General features: G+C 40.9%; 1 protein-coding gene across 1 annotated transcript in view; it reads left to right on the top strand.

The window, feature by feature from the left end:
• The window catches only part of ccdc102a (coiled-coil domain containing 102A), a 65,283-nt gene that overhangs the window by 24,798 nt on the left and 15,832 nt on the right, over window positions 1-24,653 (top strand). The window contains exons 4-7 of the mRNA XM_072381051.1: window positions 2,869-3,107; window positions 4,356-4,464; window positions 15,040-15,156; window positions 19,397-19,606. Coding sequence (XP_072237152.1) covers window positions 2,869-3,107; window positions 4,356-4,464; window positions 15,040-15,156; window positions 19,397-19,606 — 675 coding nt within the window. The remainder of the gene's footprint in view (window positions 1-2,868; window positions 3,108-4,355; window positions 4,465-15,039; window positions 15,157-19,396; window positions 19,607-24,653) is intronic.

Raw genomic sequence — 24,653 nt, 5'->3', positions numbered from 1 at the left:
CACGCCACTATTTTTATCCTCAGTACTTGTTTTTGCACGTTGTCTCTTTGCAGGTTGATTGTTTTCTTGTTTATTGTGTAGGTTATAGATAGTTCTTTCTTGTTTTTTTTTTTTTGTGCTTCTGCCCTTTTTTACTTTAATTCTGTATACTACACTTTCTTTTCTGCTGTAACAAGTAAATTTCCCCGTGCGGGATGAATAAAGTATATATCTATCTATGTATCTATCTATTTTAAGCCTCCTGACACTGTAAACTTAGATGGCTGTTACTCTATGATTTCTCTATCCGCTTATCCTGACTGTTCTACATATAAACGTTTAAACAGCTGCCTCCTTCTGCCTCATCACATACGCATAATAGATTAATACATGTACTAAAATCCTATTCAAATTCGAATAGGATTTTAGCATTAAGTGCTAAAATCAGTGATGTAAATATATACATATGAATATATGTTTATGCATTTGGCAGACGCTTTTATCCAAAGCGACTTACAAAAGAGGATATAACATTACAGATAACATCAAAGCTAACAATAAGCTACGTAGAAGGACACCACTAGTCTGACAGAGGTGTTGGGGTGACAGTGCAGAGATAGAGGGCAGGCAGAAAGTACAGAAAGTGCAGTAGAGGGTTAGGGAAGTACAGGGTAAGTGCTTGGGTAGGAGATGTTCTCTGAAGAGCTGGATCTTCAAGAATTTCTTGAAGATAGACAGGGACGCCCCTGTTCTGGTAGCGCTCGGTAGGTCATTCCACCCTCGTGGAACGACACATGAAAAGAGTCTGGATTGTCTTGTGCGTGGTGTAGGCACTGCTCGATGACAATCCTGGGACGACCAGAGGGACCAAGGCCGAATATAGATATATATACATTTCTCTCTATATATATGTATATACTGAATGTAAACTAGATCCCTAGCTTACTGGAGCAGGGTTTCGGGTTTTTGCTTTAACAAACGGACACACACAGATATTTGAACTTTAGAGTTCCAAAGAAACCGTGGTAAACAATGATTATGTGTGGTTATAACAGAGGTGGTCTCAGAACGATGGATAGTAGTTGCTCATACACAGCCCAGGCTCATTTCCTGTCTCCCTCCATTGTTCTGGTTTTCACATGCATACCGAGTAGTTCCACATGTGGCACAACATGGTTTGTTTCACACTAGGTCCCTCTGTTGGTAAGTAACTGTTATAACAGCGGCAATATCACACCATTGTTTTTTAAATTGGCGCAATCCAGGTTCATGTAAATACAATGTTAAATATAAAATTATGAACCGTAAAGTTTAAGTTCACCTTCAGTTAAGCTAACCTTATTATGTCAGTCTCTCTGACGAGAAACTGAAGGTTTTCTTGGTCCTCATCCTGCTTTCTTTTAGCTTCGGGCCAGTGACCTTTGATTTCTTCACACACAACTCCTTTTTTCTTTCTATCATTCTCAATTTAATCCTTTCTGGAGTGTCCAAAACATGAACATGTGTGGCTGAGTCTGGGAGGGTCTCAGGATACTAAGGTTTTGGAGTCGGTATGTCTTACAAAATTAATAGCCTAAATAAGTGTATTGTCAAATAGAAACGATTTACTGAAAACTGTCTGAAAAGCTTTTTAATGAATTGCTATATTTTATTAGTGTCTATATTTAGTGTTGTGCATTGACTTTTGCTTGTTAAATAATAGGTCACTATACAGTCACTACACAGCTGTAAATTCAGGTTAGCACTTGTAATAAACTTTTTCACAGTAGCCATCTTGACTTACTGCAGGAGGAAGTCACCCTCTTAAGCAGCAGAAGCTTTTCAGGCATTTAGCATAATTGTCCAGTTGTCATCATGTTGAGATTTTTTACACCTGAATAGAAAGTTCTAACAATTGCAAGATGTCTGCGGACTCTCTGACTCGTGCTGACCATTGTAGATCCTCCCACAGGTTGCTCGTGAATTTTAATGTGAGCCTTTTTCTCTGCAAGAAGTCTGGAGTGAATATTTTGGACATTTGTGTTTGATATGCCATAGCTCCAGAACATCTCTTGAACATTTCATGACTCCAGTACAAGAGTGAAAGTGGCAAGAGACAAATAGTAAACACACAGAAGCTGTGTAGTTTGAGCTGACACTGACAATGAAAGAAGCTGATGTTTTGTCAGGATCTATGGAACAGATTTAAAATGTTTATCAAAGGACTTTTGCAGTAATTATGAGTTGTAAACTGTTAAGAAACAGATAAGGGTGAAAATATCAACTACATCACCTTTATGTATTGAAAGCTCTTGCCCATATTTGTAGCAAAATTACTCTTAATCTTAGCTGTGTATTTTGTAAGGACAATTCAGATTATGGTGTGAGAGCAAGAAATTGAAATTGCGCCGTAAATCCACATAGTGGACATCTACTGGAAGACAGAAGATGTCATATTGGTTCTCATATCTGTATGTAATGCTGGGACACATGGGATCTTTATGAAGGCGATGATATAGCCATGTTCACCGTCATTATACGGTAATCTTATTGTACTGAAACAAATAATTTCACAAAACTTGAAACATTCCATATTTTCTTTTTGGATTTTTAGGATGTATCCTGGTTCAGGGTCAATGCCAATATGTTACTGTATTTTCCAACTGAATCTCTTTGTATGAAACAAAAAATCTGGATTGTTAGTACACGTCCAATTCTATCTATTGGCAATTAATGTTGTTGATAATTACAGTGCTGCACTCATTATACGTATGGGTCTCGACTTGTGTTTAATTTTGTTATAGTGGAGCATATATGATGTAACGGTTTCAGTAATATGCCAGTGTACAATATGTACTTTATATCTGCAAACTGATATTCTGGAGTCCATCTTTGTTACCTGTTTTTCAGGATCTGGAGGTGTTGGAATCAGTCCTGAATTCTGGAGCAATGGGCACAGACACACAAGAGACCTGGGACAGTCGAGGCGTTAACCCAGGTGGCTCACGCTCATCCTCCTGTCTGAGCCGACAGGAACGTAGCAGACAGCTGTGGGAGGATATGAGCATTGTGGAGGAAGACTCTAGCAAAGTAAACGCCCTGCAGCTTCGCCTTGATGAGTCCCAGAAAGTCCTGCTGAAAGAAAGAGAGTAAGAAACCACAAAATCCCAAACTGTCAGAGATGTAGAATCTGAACTGTTAAAGCATGGAGACATAGAACTGCTATTTGATTTTGCCTTCCACATCTATTCTGCTCTAATACTGTAAGGGCCAAATATAAGACTACTGAACTCTCAGCAGAGGAAGATAGACAGGTTATGTTCCTCTAGAATTCGACCAATAATAAGTCTGCACTGGTAACAAGTGGTATAAGAAGGGTCAGAGCGTAACATCATGCTGTAGGTAACATCATGCTGAGGATGTTCTACCAGTCTGTGGTAGCCAGTGCCATCTTCTTTGGTTTGGTGTGCGGGGTCAGCAGGCTGAGGACAGCAGATGCCAACAAGATCAATAACATCATCAGGAAGGCTGGCTCCGTCCTGGAGGTCCAGCTGGACTCTTTGTTGGTGGTGTCTGAGAGGAGGATGCTGTGTAAACTGCATAGTATCATGGACAACACTCACCCTCTCCACCAGGCGCTAACCTCCCACAGAAGCACCTTCATTCCACCCCTGTGTAAGACAGAACACCAGAGGAAGTCCTTTCTGCCTGTGGCCATCAGACTCTTTAATTCATCTACCTCAGAACGAGAGAGGGTCAAATGTCACTTTACCCAATGTCACTTTATACAATGACCCTTTCTCCAGAACACCTTGTTTGTATATATTGTTTTTTATTGAGGCTCCTAATTTGCACATTGCGCATATTGTACTCAATTACTTATGTTATTTTATGTTATTTTTACTTTACTTTATTTTATTTAGTACTTTCTCTCTTGTTCCATAACTGTTGCTCAGCAATTTCCCTTGGGATAAATAAAGCTTCTTGAATCTTGAATCTAACTGAGCAGGCAGTGTTGGCAAATGAGAGAGTAACCCTTCATTTGATCTAACACAGGTATTTATTGGATCATCCATTGTCCTACCTCTGCATTAGATTGGAAAGGTTAACCACTATCATCTTTAAGCTGGCAACCTCCTGAATTAGACAAATCCTTTGATTGTCACTAGCATTTCTAGGATAGCAACCATCATACTAAAGGTGATGACGTCATAAAAGAGACTTTTTTGTATAATGAGCTGTTTTACTCAAAATGGCATAAAGAGTGGAGTTGGCATTATGGGATATGTAAGATTCACCATTAAATGGCTTTTAAGTCCACCTTCACTGCATTATTATTAGATTTTGAACACTTAAGAAAATTGCTAATGTGTGTTTTGTCTTTGCATATTCCCCAGAGATAAACTTGCTCTAAGTAAGAGTATTGAGAGACTTGAGGCTGAGCTCAGTCAATGGAAACTTAAATATGAAGAGCTCAACAAGAACAAACAGGAGGCCCTCAAACAGGTAAGACCATATGCCAGGTACATTTTTTAATTAAAGATTTAAAGGATTAAAGAAAGTTATAATTTATTTAGTTTTTTTTTTTTTAATCAAACCTTGGTTAAAAAAAAAAGCGAACTTGTGGCCAAAGCCTCTTGAGTTCATGTTAATGTTGATGATTGACAACAGCTGGTAACTTCTCCGTGCCAACATAAAAAGGCTTCGTTTGACAGCCCTCTTTACACTGACCAACTCACAGTACAATGGGATATTGAAGATCTGAGAAAGACTATAGTAGCCATTTCTAAACAATTGTAGATTCAATGGGCCTCATGCAAGAACCACTCGTACGAACAGATTTGCTCTTAAATTGTGCATACGAGTGATTTAAGAGAACTTGCATATTCACCAATTTTTAAGTATTTTAAGTTTTCGTTCAGGTTTGCAAGTGATCCAGACCTGTCGTAGGAGTCAGAAAAAATAGTCAGCTGTTATTCAAATCAAGTTTGACTTATTATTCAGTTTGACTTAAATTATGCACTAATTGACGGTTTATTTGACTCTGGATAATCAATGGGAAGTGTAACCAGCGTCTGACTTGCTACTTTTGGATGTCTTAGGCCGTCAGGCTCTTGGAAGAGAGCGGTTGTTCCGAGACCGTGTAAATATCCTTGCAGAGACAGACAAATGGCTGACATCGTGATTTAGATTGCCAAGGACTGTGCTGCTGTAAATGTGCAGTTTGCGAGAGCCACAACTCCAGAGAGAAACACACCGATCAAACCCAATTCCATTGCACGTCCAGGTCCTCACCACCCTTGATTTTTGGCCATTGGAACCTTTCAGAGGAAGATTGGAGACAGATTGGGTGTGTCCCAGTCCAAGTACAAATTTCACTGCCAAACATAATCGGAGCAATAGACTGCACACATTTATGTATCAAAGCACCCGTGCCGTTGTGGAGCGCCCTATTGGTGTGCTGAAGGCCAGATGGATGTGTCTCAAAACAGCAGGGGACAAACTGCCAAACTGGACAAACTGCCAGAGTAATCTCATTTTGCACAATATTGCCATGAACGATGTTCTCCAACTACCTGAATCATTCAAGGCAGACAACATGCCAGAAGACCCCTTCATGGACCGCCCCACCAAAGTGCCATCATGATGAGGCAAAAACTGATTCCACGTCTTTAGTTGCAGTCATCGAGCGCCTGGCCATGGCGAGGTGTTTTTTTTTTTTTTAAAGCAATTTTTATATCAAACCATTTCTTCTTTATTTCGCTGACATTACGAACCACAGGTGACACAGAATTAACAGCACTCGTAATTGCTTCCCATTTCTTTGCTTTAGCAGGTCCTGAGATTGCACAGCTGACACTGCTAAAAATGACAGATTTTCCTTTTAGATCTCTGAAAACAAACTTCAATCTCAGAGCCCGTAAAGTGCACTTAAATACGCACAGGTAGCATTCATGTTTATGCAGGTCGTTTACACATGTTCTTGAATGAGGCCCAAAGATCATCAGTTCAAGCAACTGCATACAAGTACAATTTATTGGGAGGTGTAGCCCCCACAAGTTTACAGCTTTAACAGATCTAAGGGAGGACCCTAGATTAGATCAGAGAAAATCGGTACACCCAGGGACAAACTAAGCAGAACTGGAAGCTGCTGTGAACTGAAGACTGCTGCATCACCACTGTCACCGTTGGGTCAAGTGAGTTTTTCATTGCTATGAACTAAGAGGCTACCAACCAAGAAAAAGATGTTCTCCTGCTCCACGATGGACTCTCATCAACTGAAGTTTGCAGCTGACAGTATGGACAAGGAATAAGCCTTCCTTAAAAAAGATTAATGATCAGATGAAACACACGTTTGGATATGTGAAGCTGAAGGATGCAACCCCAAGAATTTTTATCATCTGTTAGTTATAATAATCGTGCTCGAGTAAGGCTGGGCAGTATTTTGTTTTTTTCAATGGACATATGAATTTAGATAATACCATTTATACTACCATAATCTAATGCTTTTTGTGTCCTCTTTAAAACTATTGATGTGTATTTCGCCTGGCAGCACAACCTCTCCCCCACCCTTCTTTTTAAAAAAAAAAAAAAAAAAAAAAGGAAAAAAAAATATTCTGAGCTGGCTTAAAACCCTTACTAAAAACAATGTTGTCCAACTCGAGGGCTTTTTTTTTCCACCCAAAACAACAACCACCCTTAAGTCTAGCTATTTCTTGGACAAAATGTGTCTACATCCCATAAAAGAATGCCGCCAGGACAACCCCACTAGCACATACATGCCTTCTCTCACATCAACAAAACTCTCAATTGAGAGGAATGCTTGTTTGGTTGCGCTATCACCAACTAGATTTACTCAATTTTACGTTTCTTCAGACCCTTTTAGCTTTTTTCGCCTTTGTGTGGAAAAAAAAAAAAAACTTAATTACATTACTTTCTGTGTCCCTGTTTCACTGCAGTGGAGTGAGTTTGAGAGAAGCAGCACAACAATTGACGTTAATGTGTCACGGCCTCAGGACTCAGGACACAGATGCAGGGTCAGTTCAAAAGCAAAGAGGTTTATTTTGTAAACACAGCATCAAGGCAAGGCAGGATGAGGATCTCCTCACAGAGCAAATGAACAGGCTGTGAAAATCCTAGCACTCTCCTCAGTAAATATGTTTGAGGATGAGTGCAGCTACGAAAGTTAATAGAAAGACTCTCCACGCTGGGAGGAAAACATGGGGCTATGAATGATTACAAAATAAACTCTCACGGTCTCCTATTGAGGCGTATTTAAACAAAAGACGCTCTTAAAAAACAGGCACTATGAAACTTTAACTGTAAACTTAAACACACCTTTAACGGTTGGACAAAAGGTCTTAAAGAACATAACACAAAACCGGTCCACTGGGGGAGGAAACATGAAACATTACAAATCAAAAACGCTCCAAAAAACAGAGGAACAGAACAGAGCTATGTAACTTACCGTGAGTTAATAAATACAAAAACTATGACTATGGATAAATTCCAAATCAAGATAGCTCTGCAGGAGGATCGCTCACGGCAGGCTCGTGGAAACTATGGCTGTGAGTCAAAAGATAGCTGATAATGAAGCTCATGGACAGAGACAACATACTGGCACAAGACAAGGGAAACGCAGACTATTTGAACACACGAGGAGCCAAGGGGAACAGGTGGAAACACTTGGGAATCAGGGAAGACAATGAGACGCTTGACACGTGAGGAAGGGCAAGATACCTGAAACGAGAGGAGAAAGATAGTGATTTTTCAAAATAAAACAGGAAATGACGAGACAAGACATGAAACAGAACGTAAATTGTGACATAATGTGAGTGATGGAGAGTATAAATTAAGGTATTCTGTCACTGAAAATTTGAGTATAGATAAAAGGTTAACGGCGGAGTAAAACCTGGGTTTTTGTTTCATTAAAGTCTTTGAATAATTGACACATTATGATGTAATGATGATTAAAGTTTAAGTGCTTATGTCATTATATGTGTGGTATTATGTTGAAACTGAAAATTAGTCCTGCTTGTATGAAATAAAGGTTTAATTAACCTAGATTTAACAGCTAAGATAAACCAGATAATATTTTATTAGATACAAATACCTGAACCCTTACAATTGAAATAGGATTTTTTAAAAAAAAAAAAAAAACAAGGAACAGAGACAGTTAAAAACAAGGAACAGACATGGTTAAAAGCAAGGAACAGACACGGTTAAAAACAAGGACAGATACCAGTAAATACTAGGAACAGACACGGTTAAAAACAAGGAACAGAGACAGTTAAAAACAAGGAACAGAGACAGTTAAAAACAAGGAACAGACATGGTTAAAAGCAAGGAACAGACACGGTTAAAAACAAGGAACAGAGACAGTTAAAAACAAGGAACAGAGACAGTTAAAAACAAGGAACAGACATGGTTAAAAGCAAGGAACAGAGACGTTTAAAAACAAGGAACAGACATGGTAAAATCAAGGAACAGAGACGTTTAAAAACAAGGAACAGACATGGTTAAAAGCAAGGAACAGAGACGTTTAAAAAGAAGGAACAGAGAAAGTTAAAAACAAGGACAGATGGTTAAAAACAAGGAACAGAGACAGTTAAAAACAAGGAACAGAGACAGTTAAAAACAAGGAACAGACATGGTTAAAAGCAAGGAACAGAGACGTTTAAAAACAAGGAACAGACATGGTAAAATCAAGGAACAGAGACGTTTAAAAACAAGGAACAGACATGGTTAAAAGCAAGGAACAGAGACGTTTAAAAAGAAGGAACAGAGAAAGTTAAAAACAAGGACAGATGGTTAAAAACAAGGAACAGAGACAGTTAAAAACAAGGAACAGACATAGTTAAAAGCAAGGAACAGAGACGTTTAAAAACAAGGAAGATAGATAATTAAAAACAAGGAACAGACACGGTAAAACTCTCAGTCCACAACATAGACAGGAGTTCACAGCTAATAGTTTGACATCTTGGGTGCAGAGATGCTCCTTCTCAGTGACACATCCAGGATTACACCATCACTCCTTAACAAGTGAAGCAATCCTCATCCTTTACTGTTACCTCTCTATCTGCAGTATAGTGTATAGAGTATAGAGGTGTTGGAGTTGTTCCTGCAGCCATGTCTCAATAAACAAAATGACATTGCCTTCCAAACAAGACAAGAAGTAGTTTAACCAGAAGTAGTTTATTCTAGGCATTACTTGGGCTTTGTAAAACTCAGTTAGCTGCACCAACTGTCACGAACGGTGGAGGAGTTATTCAAAAATAACAAGATTTATTAACAAAAAGGGGAGCAAGAACAAAAGGCGCGGCAGTACCGGATCTCAAAAATACTCAAACTGTGAATTAACAAGACTATGAAACATAAACAAGACTATGATTAACATAGGCTGTGGGTAAACAAGACCATGAGGCAAAACCAGACTTAGCTTATTGTGAACATGACATGAAAGAGAAGTGAGGATTCTGCAAAGAATAAGAGGAAACCAGGTGACTAAATGCTGTGGTGGGAGTTAGTACTGAGTGAGTGCAGCTGATGACAAGGAAACAGGTGACATGAGTGAAGCTGATGGCAGGGGAGAAACATGACAAGAACTGAATCATAAATCTATGAGCTTGGCACATCCTGCCACTGGGATTTCTGCCTATTCCTCAATGGAAAACTGCTCCAGCACCTTCATGTTGGATGGTTTCCGCTTGTGAACAGCAATCTTCAAGTCTAACCGCAGATTCTCAGTTGGATCGAGGTCTGGACTTTCATTAAGCCATTCCAACAAATTTAAATGTTTCTCCTTAAAACACTCAAGTGTTGCTTTAGCAGTATGCTTCGGGTCATTGTCCTGCTGGGAGGTGAACCTCCGTCCCAGTCTCAAATCACAAGCAGACTGACTCAGGTTTTACACAAGAATATCCCTGTATTTAGCACCATCCATCTTTCCCTCGATATGGACCAGTTTCCCAGTCCCTGCTGCTGAAAAACATGCCCACAGCATGATGCTGCCACCACCATGTTACACTGTGGGGATTGTGTTCTTTGGGAAATGGGATGTGTTGGGTTAATGCCAGACATAGTTTTCCTTGGTGGCCGAAAAGTTTCATCTGACCAGAGCACCTTCCTCCATACATTTAGGGAGTCACCCACATGCCTTTTGGCAAACTCAAAACATGCCTTCTTATTTTTAACACTAAGTAATGGCTTTTTTCTGACCACTTTTCCATAAAGCCCAGCTCTATGGAGCGTACGGCTTATTGTGGTCCTATGGACAGATACTCCGGTCTCTGCTGTGGAACTCTGCAACTCTTCAGGGTTACCTTCGGATATTTTTTTATAACCCAGCCCTGGCTTGTACTTCTCAATAACTTTGTCCCTGACTTGTTTGGGGAGCTCCTTGGTCTTCATGGTTTGATGTCTCTTGCTTAATGATGTTGCAGCCTCTGGAGCCTTTCATAAAAGATGTGTTTATACTGACAGATCATGTGACATTTAGATTGCACACAGGTGAACTTCATTTCACTAATTATTTTTACTTTTTACTTATTTTTACATAATTACTTTTTAGGGGTTTCATAGCAAAGGGGTGGTACATATGAACATCCCAATTTTCATTTTTTTTAATTATTTAAATTTAATTTCACCAACTTAGACTATTCTGTGCAGATTCATCACATAAAATAAGATTTAAAACATTTAAATTACTGGTTAGATTGTAACAAAATATGAAAAAAGGGCGGTGAATACTTTTTCAAGGGACTGTAAATGAGAGTGGTTTGGAGAAGAAGGAAACGGTAAACTGAGGCCTTGCAGATTGACTGATAAAATTAGCTTCATCAAACCATTGTATCTGAAGGAGTTATTATTATTGTTTATACAAGTTGCTCGAAAACTCATGAAACTCGCCAGTCATGGGACGAAACGGTGCAATTTGGCGTTCGTGTGTGTTGGCGTCGCAAAATTAAACTCGGTACATGCCTTCGTCATGCCCAGACGCACAAAAAAGCCTCCAGACATCATGGTGCCAGGTCCACAGGAAGTCGGCCATTTTGAGTAGAGGATGAGTTTCGGCGCCATTTTTGCCCATTTCCACACCTCTCATATAATCGAACGCCTCCTACAGATTTCATGCTACAGGCTTCAAACTTGGCCAGGTTACTCTTCAGTCATGGGTTCAGTCAACGGTTGCACAAATCTTTCTCAAACCTTGAAGAGTGTGGCCATGGCAAAACCTCAAAGTTTGACGACTGGCCACTGCTCACCATGAAAAACAAAGAAGCTTATAACTCCCACATACATTATCCAATCTACACCAAACTTCATAGGCTGCACTTGGGCTCCACCCAGAACGCATACATATGCCCAAACTTACACATGCTTTTAGCACCACTTATAGCTTATAGCTGGCGGTTGCAAACCATATCATCGTCGCAAGGTCATGAAACTTGCCACACACATCCACGCTGACGACCTTGTACGTAGGTAAAGAATATCGTGTGTGGCCACAGCTAAATGGCTAAGTGGCGCCCCCTACGCATTTTCAAAAACCCTGATAGTGATGTTTTGATATACATGGGATTCTTGCAGCCTGCTCTACTAATGAATGCAGGTGATGTGAGTGAAGCTGATGGCAGGGGAGAAACATGACAAGAACTGAATCTAAAAACATGACAAAGAACCTGAAGACATGAAAAGACCTGAAACAAGATTTAACAAAACATAAACTGTGACAATTTTTGTGAATGAAAAGCCAGCTGAATGGCACTCAAAGAGCCCCAAACTGCCCTATTTTAGAGGGCTCATAACTCAGCCACACGATATCACAGAGACATCATTCAAAGTTTATATGTAACAGGAAAGACTCAACTTTAACTGTGGTAAAGTGGTTATTCATAGCTTATACAGATTTGACACAACGGCATTTTACGTTTTATGTAGCCAGAAGACCTCATCTCATGCAGCTCACACTCTTAACTCCCACTCTAAAATTATTTTGAAAAAAAAAAACTTTGTCAAAGAAATGTCTCTCACGTCCAAAATATCTGCCTGATCTAGACAAATGTTACATCAAAACGTAGGTATTTTAGTCGTCTTTCACCCAAAGTCACTCTCATTGAGCTTGGCCTCACAGATTTCTCACAAATCATCTCTGAGCGCAGAGAGGCGCACTCCAGCTCCCATACGTTTCCATTATAAACCGGCCGAGCCATGAAATCAGTGTGAAAGACTCATTTTAAAACTGCCATAAAAAAAACAAACCTTATACAGGAGCACAATGAAAATTACACCTCTGGATTCCCCCATCCCTTCTGGCACTCACGGTTCAAGAATTATTCGGATACAACTTCTACTTTTCGAACAGCGACCGTTTGTTCCAGACTTGTGCTTCATTATTAAACCCCAAGATTTTAAGGGGACAAAGTCTGTCTTACACATGCAGCTGTTGCCCACAGACACTAACCGGGGGCTCACACCAAAAGCGGCGTGAGCGGCCAGCTGCCATTAATTTTTAATGTAAGCTGGCGTCGATGAGCGGCCGGCATTGTGAGCGGCGCGTTTTGAGCTTCGTGAGCTTCATGAGCTTCGTGAGCGTCGTGAGCTTCAAGAGTTGAGAAAGGCTCAACTTTATGCAAATGAGCAGTGACGCGACGCGACGACAGCCAATTAGGGCCGATCTGGATTCCGAAGGCGGAAAAAAGCAGAAAACGGCAGAGTGTAAACACAAAGAAACACAAAGAAGGCTGCCCAGAGTACGATCCATGGTGAAAGAGGGAACCAATGTATGGATGGATTATTATATATATCTGCTAGTTGCTATACATATAAGCCCCGCCCCTTTGGCCGCTTCCGGCTTCTCTGGCCGCTTCCGGCGGCAGAAGAAGTACAAGCGGCGGGTTGTGAGCTTTTGGTGTGAGCCCCCGGTAGTGATGAGGCCAGACACAAGATGACTGCCCTATTGTAAAAGCTTCATGCCAGCCTGTGTTGTGTGCTCCTAATACAATGTAACATGACTTTATCTGTCTCTCAGCCATCACAGCACAAACTTCCATTATAAAGAAGCTGCACTTCTCTCCTTTAAACTGACGGTGAGGGCTGTGTTAAAAACTGTCATAAAACCTGTATTCTACACAGGACCTTGATAGAAATGACTTAACTGTCTGCAGCATACCTTTGTGCTATTAACAGGTTAAAATGTTCTTTTACTATGACTTATAAATCTATTAAATCTTTCCCTCATACTGGCTTGGTAAAACCTTACTGCTTTAGGCATCATCACTGTCATATTTCAGACTGGATTTGAAATATCTAATGCTTGACTGGTAACTAGCAGGTCTCTCAGCACAGCATCTGTCTGTTGGCGGGCAAAATTTATTCAGAAATTGTTTAGTTATGGGTGCCAAAGCCAAAGGCAAGGCACACATATTGCTATTGATCATACTTATTATTATCGGTGCAAGGCAAGACATTGGCATTCAGACTGGATTTGCAATATCTAATGCTTGACTGGCAACTAGCAGGTCTCTCAGCACAGCATCTTCCAACTGCCCTTTTTGCATGTTTCTTCTCTTTTCTGTACTTTTCTGCCTTCATCTAACTCCAGATGGTTTAAACATTCACATTTTTCTGCATTGGTTCTCATCTTTCTGATTTTTTTTCCCTTTTAGTTTAGCATTTTTCTTCTCTTTCCTGTACTTTTCCTCCTTCATCTAGCTCTAGGTGGCTTAAATATTCACATTTTTCTTCAGTGTTTCTCTTCTTTTTGAATTTATAAATTTTTTGTTTAGCATTTTTCTTCTCTTTCCTGTACTTTTCTGTCTTCATATAACTCCAGGTGATTTCAAAAATGCATTTCAGGCCTTTTGAAACTCCATTGAATAATTTTCTGCTAAATATTCACATTTTTCTGCATTGTTTGTCATTCTGATTTTTTTCGCTTTTAGTTTAGCATATTTCTTCTCTTTTCTGTAAATTTCTGCCTTCATACAACTCCAGGTCCTTTCAAAAATACCTTTCAAGTGCTTTGAAGCTTCAGTTAATAACGTTCTGCAAAATTTTCAGCTTTTTTAGCATGGTCAGCTATCCCCATTCAGCTCATTAGCATCCTCACTGCTGTTTAGCAGGAACAGCTTTTTCTAGTTATTATTATTATTATTATTATTTTTATTATCTGTGCATTTTACGCAATTTTCAGTGCTTTCCTGTGCACCAAAACTCACCAGTTTTGCCAGGCGCGTCAGGCCTGGTGTAACACTACGTTATAGTGGTTGGAAACCATATCATCATTGCAAGGTCATGAAACTTGGCACACACGTCCATGTTGACAACCTGGTACACATGTAAAGAATATTGTATGTAGCCAGTGCTAAATGGCTCAGTGGCGCACCCACTTTCCAAAATAATCACGCCGTTGGGGTTAGTTTTGCGTAGCCTGACGAAATTCAATATACGCCTTCGTCATGCCCAGGCGCACAAAATAGCCTTGGGACGTCATGGTGCCGGGTCCACAGGAAGCCATTTTGAGTGCAAGATGCAAATTAGTGCCGTTTTGCCTGTTTCCACAACTCGCATATGATCGAACTCCTCCTACAGATTTAATGGTAACGGTTTCAAACTTGGTCAGGTTACTCTTTAGCCATGGGGGATTAAAAGTTAGAAGAATCTTTTCCAAAGTCTGAAGGGTTTGACCGTGACCTCAAACTTTCATGACTAATTACTGCTCGCCACAAAACACAAAGTCACTTATAACTTGTGCATACATTGTCCGATTTTCACCAAACTTTGGGAGCCTGCCCGGGACTCTCCCCTGACTGCGTACATATGCGTATATTGACACTCACCTATAGCGCCACCTGCTGGTGGCTGGAAACGTCACTCTGTTTCCTCACCTTGCATATGACTGAACTTCTCCTACAGATGTAATGGAGCTTCAAACTTGGCCAGTACATGCGGACGTGCTCGGGCCCGATCATCGCTGCTTGTAGCTTTAATGTTGTTTGAAATGCTAAGAATGAAAAATAATTTTAAAGACCCAGCCTCTTGACATTTTGTCTGTATGCCCTTCTTCCTAACATCATTTAGCTGAACCTATTGAAGGAAATGCATCAGGATGAACTTGGCCGCATATCTGAAGACTTAGAGGATGAACTGGGAGCACGAACCAGTATGGACAAGAAACTAGCGGAACTACGAGCTGAGGTGAGGAGCCATGAGAGCACTTAAGAGCAGCAATAAGAAAGAAAGTGTGGGATGATCAATAAAGGTTACATGAATGTAGACAAAATTTCCCCTGTACATAAACTAAACTACACTTTCTTTTTTGTTAAAATTGTCAAATTATTGATAGCATGATGTCACCTCTAAAACTGGATAGTTTTATGTCAAACTGCAGAGCCCAGACGGCTCGCATTTATCCTGTCAGAGTGATAAAGCCAGCTTTGCATGGAAATGTTCTGTTGTCAGCTGTACTGAGGAGCATGCACTTTACATCTAACCCCAGCCCCAGAGGATATAAGAGCCTGGTGGATAAACTATATTTGAGGATAATGTTCCTGTTTCAAGAGTTGGCTTAGACTTTATATGTGCAGCAACCACTTTTCATCAGACTGTTTTGGTCAGACAATTTGGTCCAGTTCAATGCTGGACTGAAGAAACTGAGCCACAAAGAGGGATTAGTTCCCACTCTGAGAGCCTGAACTTCAGATGAGGGAAATGTAAGTATCTGAGAAATGATTCCTCATGGTTTGTTTATTTATTATTTTTTTTTTTTCCCATTTAGCAGTAGCTATCATTAACGGCTTAGGTAATATAGAATACTTACATCAACTTGTGAGGAGTTATTGCTGTTACTTTTTTAAAGATGAACATTATCACTACCCCATTACTTTGTCAGCTGAAGCTTTCTAGCTGAACGGTTACGTTCTGTAACTCAGAGGACCTGCAGCTGTGTGGATAAGGTGTGTTTTCAACACAACACTGGTCCTCTCCTCACTCTCGTTGCTACACAGAATGCTGTGTATCGCTCGCAGTGGGTTAACATTACATTATCGACATGTTTCTGATAAAGATGTAGGTATCCGAGATCGAGTCCCAGTTGGGGCCTTTCTGTGTGGAGTTTGCATGTTCTCCCCGTGTACGCGTGGGTTCTCTCTGGGTACTCCAGCTTCCTCCCACCATCACGTCATTTGGTGACTGAATTTTCCCTAGGAGTGTGAGCGTGTGTGGTTGTTTGTCTCATTTGTCATTTGTGTGATCCTGTGATACTGGCGGGGTCCAGGGTGTATCATGCCTTTCACCGAATGACACTTGGGATAGCCCCCCCACGACCCTGAGTTGGATTAAGCAAGTATAGAAATTGGAGTACATCTGAGGCTCGGTCCATTAGAATTGATTGAGTATTGTCCTGAGCAGGGTTGAGCATTTACTAAGTCTCAACCCCTTAAAATTGACTGTTAACAGACAGCTGTGAAAACAGGGCTGAGACAAGGGCCACTGTGCTTTAACCAGCAGGTAACTCATGTCAAATTGTTAAAAGAGAGAGAATAAAAGGGTCCATTGGGTCCATATGTCTCCTTTTGATTAAACCATCTCTACCTGGGTCCATTGTATCAATTTTTGTTTCTCATAAGCCAGACATTTGAGTAAAGTAAGCTAAGTTTTTTTTCTTCAGCAGTGAAAACTTGACTGATGTTCAGTCTTGTTCAGTGTTGTTGCATGTTTAAAACACTAAGGACACATAAGTTATTTAACTTGTAAGGTCAAGACAGTATAAAACATTCATCCATTTTCTATTTTCACTTAATCCAATTCAGGGTCGCAGGGAGGCTGGAGCCTATCTCAACTGCCACTGGTTGAGAAGTGGTGTACACCCTGAACAGATAGCCAGTACATCACAGGGCCAGTGTGGTACTGGCTATCCAGCGCAACATTTAGCCGCCGAGGGGCTAATGTAGGGTGATCCATCCGACACGCTATGTACAAACAAAACATCCGTCTGTAGCTGCTTTTGTTGGTTTTATTAATAAACATGCAAACGGAATTTTACTTGCATGATGCTTTGCAGATGTTATGATATCGATTGCGATTGTGGTTGCAGTCAACAGAAAATGACGGCACCTTCTCACCCCCTCTCTGTTGCAAATAAAAAAGTACAAACAGGTACAGGTGATTTAAATTACGACCGCTACACCAGGTGACGCACACACGATGACATGATGTCTCCAGGCATGAAATTGCGCTTGACTCTAGTCCACTTTTGACGTTCCTGAAGCTGTGGCAGATGTTCTTTAGTCCAGCTTTTACAAAACAAACTGGACATGTACTTTACTTGTTTTCATCTGCAAACAGCATACAATTCCTCCCTTTGAAAGAGACCAGGTGGCAATGATGGCTGTTTCTTGAGGAGCAATCTTCCCTTGATAGACCCAGCTGAAATCCACTTGAAACGGCTGTTCCCACAACTCGTCCAATCTCACAACTGAGATACGATTAACAGTGAGTGCAGGTTGTTCACAGTCTTCTCCAGCATCACAAAGTGGCCTATTAACAGTCCATCCCCACATTGTCTGAACAGCGTATGGTCCTCCATCTTGACTCAGAATCAACTCTATGGGTTCCAGGGCTCTAGGTACATTCAAACCAATCAGAAGCTTGACATCTGAATCAATTTCAGGTAAATGTACTTCATGCAAGTATGGCCATATGAGTAGATCCTGCTGTTGTGGGCAGTTGCTCCTATTTACAGGCATTTTCTTCTGTGTAAACATATCTGGTAATTCACAGTAGAAGCCACTGTCCAGGCCAGCTATTTCCAAATCTGACACAATGCAACTTCCCACAACCTTTTCTTGGTCTAAAAAGGCATAAGTCTCCTCAATTTTATGGCCCCTTTTAGACTTAACCTTGACTGGGACTATGGAAAGTTTTTTACTGCAGTTTTGTACTGCAACCACAACTGCAACTCACTGCTGTATCAATATCAGTAGCTGCCTGACTCTTATTTGCTCCCTTGTCCTTTGGGTGGATATGAAGCATGCCAGGATGTCTGGATCCACATACTTTACATGACAGTCACCTCCTGCAGTCCTTACTCATGTGCCCTATGCACAAACAGCCAAAACAGACTCCATGTTCTCTCAAGAAGGTAATCTTATCATTATGTGCTCTCTTTTTCATTAAAGAGCCCAACTCCTCCTTTGGAGTACAGGCAAGCCTTTCTGTCCACTGAAGAGTCCTTTTTCCTATGGGCCTTTTCATCCACAGAAGCAACTGTAGTTGCGAAACTACTTCCTTCGCATATGATGCTGATAATTTTCTCTGCCATCACCTTTGTTTTGCATTGGCTTTAGGGCATCTTGTATATTACCAAATACAGGATCAGATGCAATTTTCACTTGACGCTCATTGAAGTCCACAATGTCAGAAAAGGTATCTCTATGATGACGTCTTTCTTGAATATCACCAGCTACTGTTCTCCATTCATCTCTTAGCTTTTATGGCAACTTATTTAATACTGTCCTCATGTTAGCAGCCATGTCTAGCTCACCATGCACTGGATCTCATCCATTGCATTACAACATCCTCTTAGAAAGAGAGCATAAGCTTGAAGTGCTTTGACATCCTCTGGCTTGATAACTGTCCACAAGAGGGCCTTGTCCAAATAAGCCGATGCGATCCTTTGGTCATTTCCCAAGTATTGTTCCAACAAAGCCTTTGCCTTGTGATATCTTCTATCTGCAGCCATTTGTTGAGAGCTTCTGGCAAGCTCTCTTGGTGTACTGTTCCAGGAAGTGCAGACAGTGTTGCATCACCAGTCTTTTCTTCAATATTGCTCTCAAAAGCTGTCGTAAAGGCATGATATAATAGAGGATCTCCATCAAACCCTTGCATATCTCTGTTTGGCAAAGATGAAAGATTTTGTTGATGTACCAGCATAGCAGTTATTTCAGTTTACCTTGCCATTATTGATATCAGGTCATTGCTGTCTCCAGCAACCAGTACAGGGGCATGTATACCTCCAAGCTGAGATGTTACAACAAGGTTTTTATTTTGTCTCTGCTGGGATATTTCATGATTCAACATTCATGGCATTTTCCCTCTCCTTTGGCCTAGTACTTGTCAAATGAGACTCAGGAACAACTTGCTCCTACAGCCAGTATAAATTAAAAAAAAAAAAAATTGGGCAAGTTAGTGGTCCTCACTGATGTCTATTTCTTGTTTGGTCCAGTACTCACACCATGGCATCAAAATCATTTTAAATGATTTCCTTAATAGAAGGGCAGAAAAATACATAAATACATAGAGACAAGTCAATTGTTTACCAACTAAACTTGAAAATATTTCTTCTGTTCACATAGGGTGTTTCATAGTAAAGGCTGGTCTCTGTCCATATAGATCGAAGGACCAGCTTGACACATTTTTCACTTTGTCTTGTCATCAGATGGAGAAGCTACAGGTAGAGAATGCTGCAGAGTGGGGGCGCAGGGAGCGTTTGGAGACAGAAAAACTAGCCCTGGAGAGGGACAACAAGAAACTGAGGGCTCAGGCTGAAGACATGGAGGAGCAGTTGGCTAAGAAACGCCGGCAAGCTGCCTCTGCTCTAGACACAGACCTCAAGGTCATCCAGAGCGAGATGTTTGAGAGAAACAAGGTGGGATGAAGGATTCTTTTTTTTTTTTTTTTTTAATTTTCATCACATTAATGAGAAATTGTTTCAACCTGAAAATTCCACGAGTAAAATTTGTCACCTAACCTTAACCATCACAATTTTATGACCCAAACCCTTACCTTAAAACCAAGTTTTAACCCCGAACAAAAAAAAAAGCTGATGCTCTGTCATGTTTGAATACTACACTAGAAAAACATACACACACACACTCATACACACAAACACACACAGAATAATAGGGAGTGAATGATAGAGGGCAGAATTTTGTATGTGTGTATTTTTGTGTGTATGGATCTTTTATGCATCTGACCCCAGGACTCCTTATTGATTTTGTTGCTGAAGAGTTCTCCATCCATCCATCTATTCGCCCATCCATTCATTCATTATCTTCCGCTTATCTGAGGTCTGATCACAGAGGCAACAGGTCCAGGAGGGTAAACCCAGACATCCCCTCCCAGCGATACTCTCCAGCTCCTCCTGGGGGGATCCCAAGGAGTTCTCAGGCCAGAATGGATATATATTCCTCCAGCGAGTTCTGGGTATGTCCCAGGGCCTCCTCCCAGTTGGATGTGTCAGAGAAACTTCCAAAAGGAGGCATCATAATCAACTTGCCTGTGACTTTTCACTCACTCGGACACTGCCACTACCCTACCATGGCTAACGTCAACTATTGTTGTTACTGAAGCCAACCCTGCTGTTTATGTTTATGGATTGCACCTGTGGAGAATGGTCCTGCTGAACACTGCAGACCTGAATCACTGGAATCCAATGATCTTGGTCCCGTAGTTGCTGCTGAGCCCCACTGTGTCTTTCCCTCTCTTTCTGTGCCGTTCCAATCAGACTGCAGTTGTGACTGACTTTGAAGTCACAGACAAGGTGTCGGCAAGTGCTGTGAATTGTGAACAAAAACAAAACTCTGTGTGTGAAAGTTGTAGTGGTACCTACCTGTGACTTAAGAAACACATCTATCAGCTTGAGCTAAGGATCAGAAACAAAGATAAACTCCTGGACAGCTATATGTCAGCTATTTGTACAGTCTAAGCATATTTACATATGCAGGCGTACACTTACGCTTCCCTATTAGTTCTGTCGACCTCCGCCAGATTGTCCCAGATTCCCATCGCAGACACTGCCACTACCCTGCCATGGCTAACGTTAACCAGTGTTGTTACTAGAGCCAACCTTGCTGTTTTTACGGAGAGTACGGTGGCTGTGGAGAATGGTCCTCCTGAATGGTCCTCTTTTCTCATGTGTCTATGCATGAAATCTGCACGGTATCTTTTAACTTATCTAGACTGTTTCTTGTTTTTATTGATTTTAATTATATGAATTATTCTTTTACATATTTGTAATGCTTCTTCCGCTCCCCTCTGCAAAGCTTTTATTTTATGTAAGGCACTTTGAATCGTTTTATACATGAAATGTACTATACAAATAAATTTGACTTTGACTTTGACTTTGAACAGCACAGTCCCTTCTCAGTCGGATTCTGACTCCATTCAGTTGAGCGCAAGACCGAATGCCAGGGTCGTAACATCAACAACACATTGCTCCAATCCCTGGAAGCCTTTAGCCTGCTTTAGCCTGAGGTGGTCCGCAGTTGACAGAGCCATCGGAACGCACCAACATACTACAACCTTGTTTCAAACTTTCCAATTTGTTTTTATTGCTGTCTGATGAGGACGCGACCACCCAGCTGACCCTGCTGATAGTTTTGAACCTGTGTCACTTTCATTTTTAAAACATACAGTTTTATTGGTCATTTGAAACTTTCATGCTCTCCCAGAGATGCTTTACCGCACATCTTCTTAAAGAGGTTCTCTCCAGTGTTGGATCTTCCATCCTGGATATTGTTGATAGCAGCTTTACCTTACCATCCAGTCTTAACCCTTCAGTTTTGTCAAATTACAGGCCAATTTCTAAACACTAGACACTCTTTGGATAACTTGGAAAAGTATCCTTATTTCACATCTGGAGCATTGGGTGACGGCGTAGCCTTAGACTGGTTTCAGTCCTACTTGAAAGAATGTTTTTGTTGGTATAGGTGATTTTATGTCCTCTTCAGTGCCTCTCTACTGTGGGGTGCTACACGGTTCAGTTCTTGGGCCCCTTATTTTCTCTTTTTCTCTTTATCGCTTCCTTTGGGCATTATTTTGTGGAAACATGGCATATCTTTCCACTACTATGCAGATGACCAAATTTATATTCCTCTAAAACTAATAGCTTTTACTTCATCCAACCACTATTAGAATGCCTTAATGACATCAGAGTGTGTATGCTAATTAACTTTTTAAGTTTTAATGAAAAGAAAACTGAATTTATTTTGTTTGGTCCAAGCGCTACCTCTAATCCCACCCCTCTTAACCCTCTTTTAAACCCCCTTTTAACCTTGGTTCTGTGGAGCCCTGTATAAAAGGTACTGTTACAAATTTGGAAGTGATCTTGGACAATTAAGGCTGACAGCAAAGCTAAAGCCTGTTCCGACACGGCAAAATTTTGAAAAGGTAATTCGGGTTTTTATTACGGCTTTCACACCTTTCACATCTTTCATACCTTCAGCTTGTCCAGAACTTCACGCACAGACGTGATTAATTTCACCAGTTTTGTCTGTTCATCATTGGCTCCCTGTAAACTATAGAATTGATTTTAAAATTCTTCTTATGGTATAAAAATGTCTCAATGGACCTGCTTCAGTGATAGGTTCCCTCTCTGTCCTGAAGATCTGTTAATCACCGGACCTTGGTTGTCCCAAAAGCTAGCTTACAGCACAGAGGCGATCAGGCTTTTGAAATCATAGGTCCCAAACTTTGGAACACCTTGCCTTTACATTAACATTAACACGTCTTTTAATGTTTTTATCTTGTGTATTTTTTTAAATATTGTATTTGACTGTACAGACTGGGTCAAGTCTGTTTTTTTTAAATATGCTTTTTAAATAAAGTTGGATTGGACTTAATTGGAAATGCCCGAACCACCTCAGCTGACCACTTTTGCTGAGGAGGAGCAACAGGTCTACTTCAAACTCCCTCCAGATGGTCCAGATCATCACCATCTTTAAGGCTGAGCCCAGCCACCCTTCAAAAGAAAACCCATTTCAGCTGCTTGTATCTGCGACTGCATTTTTTCGATCAGTACCCAGATTTCGTGACCATAGGTAAGAGTTGGAACAAAGATGGACCAGTAAATTAAAAACCTTGCCTTCCGGCTCAGCTCACCACAACAGATCGGCGCAGCAACCTCATTTCTTCTGACGAGGCCCCAATCCATCTGTCCATCTCTCACTCCAACTTGCCATCACTCGTGAACAAGAATCTTGAAATACCTTAACTCCTCCACCTGAGGCAGGGACTCATTGGACTCCATGAACAGGCTGCCCTGGTGAGTCCAAGATGCATCGTAAATGAGTTTGACCTTGTGCCAAGAACAGCTGCCACATCTCTTGCTTTGGTATTACAAGGGCCGAATATCCCGCAAAAGCAACTTTATTACCCCATGCTCCTGCAGCAACCCCCACAGAATTCCTCGGGGACCATGGTCCTAAGCGTTCTCCAAGTCAACAAAACACATGTAGGCTGAATGGTCAAACTCCCACAACCCCTCAAGTGTAGAGATTGGTCCACTGTCCACAACCTGCAGTGTGTGTGTGATTCTCCTGTTGGAACACACTTTTAAGTCCCCTTTCTTAAAAATGGGAACCACCAGTCTGTTACTCCAATGGTATTGTCCCAGACCTCCATGCTACATTGAAAAGGCTTGTCAGCCACAACAGCCCCACGATGACCAGAGCCTTCACCATCTCAGGGTAAATCTCGCCCACCCCCTGCGCTTTACTGTTGGGAAGCTTTTATACCCCCTCAGTCACCTCTGCCAAGGTAATGGTGGTCATTCCTCAAATTTCCTACCCGCAAGTGGTGGGCCCACGTGCAAATGGCATCTATGAGCTGAGCCCAGAACAAGCCCCAGGAGCCACCAGACGCTCACCAGGCCTGGTTCCAGATGGGTGCCCCAGTTTCCCTTTTCCAGGCAAGGTGACTCATTTACACTGGTTCAGCTCCATCAAACTCTTTGAATTGCTCTTAGTTTAACCCCTCTCCTTCAACCAATTGCTATGAGAGATCCTGCCAGAGGCTAACGCCCCTGGGTACACTACTCTCAGGATCATGGGGATGCTTAAACCCCTCCACCACGTTAAGGTGTCGATTGTACAGAGGGGACTGGAGATTTCTTTATGACTCGTATACAGTATGTTTTAGCGAGACAGAGTCCCATTGTATTGTGTAATAGATATGAACCTTAACATTTAGATTCTCCTTTGAACTTTTGAACTCATGTGTGTGTTAGGGGCTACATGGGTAAGTTTTGTATTTATTTTAAGTGATAACCCATTTTGGCTGTTACTCAAAAGTTAGAGGCATTAAGCATTACAGTGTTACAAGCATTGATCTGAATTGATCTTGATATGTTATTCTGGGCATTTAAATGTGTGCAACTGTTTTTTGTGTGAACTAATAGTACCTGCATTTGTGTCTTTTTGTGTAATTCTTTTTGTGTTTTAATTAGCTTTTATTATTTTGTATGCATTTGAATAAGATGCAGTGAAATTATGTGAATCTGAATAACTGTTGCTGCTCTGGGCTATTCCATTAAGTACCAACTGTGTGGATTTATATTTATTGATCTTCAGTCTCCTTAAATAGCCTTATTAGGAGCAGGTTAGGTAACACAACCATGCATTTGCCTTGACACAACCAAGAATTTTTCAGTGAAAGTGGAAACCATTACTACTACTCACAGAGGCTTATTTATGAAGCTATCAGGTTCTAAAATGCCATTTAGCAACATATACACAAGAGAGGGAAAAAAAAGAAGCCAGCATTGCAGGTCTTAAATTTTTGTAGGTCTATCAAGATGTAATGGCAAAGTAGTCCCAGTGGGAAACTGAATCAACACACTGAAAGTGCAGTTAGAGACAATGGTGCATTATTAATGACTTAATAAAGTATTTCTGATTCTGATTCTGATTCTGACA

This window comes from Leuresthes tenuis, unplaced genomic scaffold, assembly GCF_036924035.1.
Source record: "Leuresthes tenuis unplaced genomic scaffold, fLeuTen1.0.hap1 SCAF_2, whole genome shotgun sequence".
In the NCBI taxonomy this organism is placed as follows: domain Eukaryota; kingdom Metazoa; phylum Chordata; class Actinopteri; order Atheriniformes; family Atherinopsidae; genus Leuresthes; species Leuresthes tenuis.
The sequence above is the reverse complement of the archived record's forward strand: the minus strand, read 5'-3'. Positions and strand labels throughout refer to the sequence as shown.